This window comes from Mercurialis annua, linkage group LG1-X (genome assembly GCF_937616625.2).
Source record: "Mercurialis annua linkage group LG1-X, ddMerAnnu1.2, whole genome shotgun sequence".
In the NCBI taxonomy this organism is placed as follows: Eukaryota; Viridiplantae; Streptophyta; class Magnoliopsida; order Malpighiales; family Euphorbiaceae; genus Mercurialis; species Mercurialis annua.
Window position 1 is genome coordinate 40730562 of NC_065570.1, and position 1668 is coordinate 40732229.

The window sequence follows — 1668 nt, forward strand, 5'->3', positions numbered from 1 at the left end:
GAGAGGAATCGAACCCACGACCTAGCAGTTTGCTGCTCAACGTTTATACCATTTGAACTATACATTATTGGTAACATAAATTAAATTTACGGTATCATTTTCATACAAATTACAGTTTTGATATGAAATTGAAACTAAAGGCCAAGATAGGGTACCACATGGGACAATAATCCAAATATTTATCTATAAAACCACCCCAACCCCATTACATATCCAACAACCTAAATTCAGCAAATAGCAACAACAAGAGTAGTTAGTTATCAATGGAGAAAGTTCAAGTGTTTGGTCTGGCTATGATATTGGTTATCGCCATAGGCGTCGAGGTTAGTGATGCGCAATCGAGCATATGTAATGTGCCTATTTCTGGGCTGATGGCATGCCAGGGTGCGGTGACTCTTCCGAACCCATCCGCGCCAACAAGGGCATGCTGCTCGGCGATCACTCGAGCTGACATTCCCTGCCTTTGCAAGTACAAGAATTCAAGCTTGCTTCCTACCTTTGGAATTGATCCAAATCTTGCCTTGCAGCTTCCTGCCAAGTGCAACCTTCCTGCTCCCAATTGCTAGATCCATCGCTCATAATTACCTTTTCTAAAAGTTTGAATAATAAAGTATGTGGTATAAATATTGTTGTTCTAATATAATCCTATCCCCACTTTGTTGTAATACTTAAGAGTAATAATACAATCTATGTTTATGTTATTGGCGAATGCTTTCCAAATAATTATTTACTTCTTTTCCATGTTTTTATTTCTTTTAAAAAACCTAGTGATGCCAAAAAGTTAGACCTTCATTTTTTATAATTTATTCAAGTTTTCAAATATAAATTTATTCAAATTTGGTTAATTTACTGAAAATTTATATAAATTATTCTTAGAATTCTAATTGATTTAAAATTTTAATTATATATATTTCTCCTGATATGTTTTGAATAATTAATTATGCTTATTACATTATTCTTTTGTGAAAGAATAGGAAGTATAATCATATTATTTACATCTGAGAGTTATATTGTATTTATCACCACGAATTAAGAACAACATCGCTAAAATGAAATATAAAAGAACGGCGGAGCGACGGTAAAACGATGGCGGAGCGATAAAAAAATAAGAACAAAAATGGAGAAGAAAAGAAAAAGAAAAAGAAGAAGAAAGAGAGAGAAAAAAGTGACAGTTGGTATAATGAAATATAATTAGAGTAAAAAATATGATTAGAGTAAAATAATAATAATAAATAAATATAATTATATTATAAATATGTTTTAAAATAAAAAAAATAACTATATTAAAAAGGTCAGATATTTTCTCTATCTTACCCTTATTAAAATAAAAAATCATATAATTTAAAAAACAATTATCATAATTTTTTTTTTAAATAATGCGGTTATGATTTTGTTTATGAAAGTAAAAAGAAAAAATATTTCTCTATGTTTTTCAAATCCATTTTAATATTTGACATTTAAATAAAATGACAAAAATAGAAGAAGTTAAATATTATTTTAATTAGATTTTAAAAATCTAAATAAATTTGAATAAAATATATGAATTCAAAAAAAAAGAATTCAGATAGAAATAGCTGAAATCTGAAATAACATTTTTTTTAAATAATACTAACAGATTGTATTTTAATAATTCAATCAGTTTTTAAAAAATAAATTCTATTATTTTTA

General features: G+C 27.5%; 1 protein-coding gene across 1 annotated transcript; it reads left to right on the forward strand.

The window, feature by feature from the left end:
* Positions 1-209: 209 nt before the first annotated feature.
* On the forward strand, positions 210-701 carry LOC126671337 (putative lipid-transfer protein DIR1). Its single transcript, XM_050365109.2, has one exon. The coding sequence runs from the start codon at positions 264-266 to the stop codon at positions 564-566; it is 303 nt and encodes a 100-aa protein (XP_050221066.1). The 5' UTR covers positions 210-263; the 3' UTR covers positions 567-701.
* The last annotated feature ends 967 nt before the right edge of the window (positions 702-1668 follow it).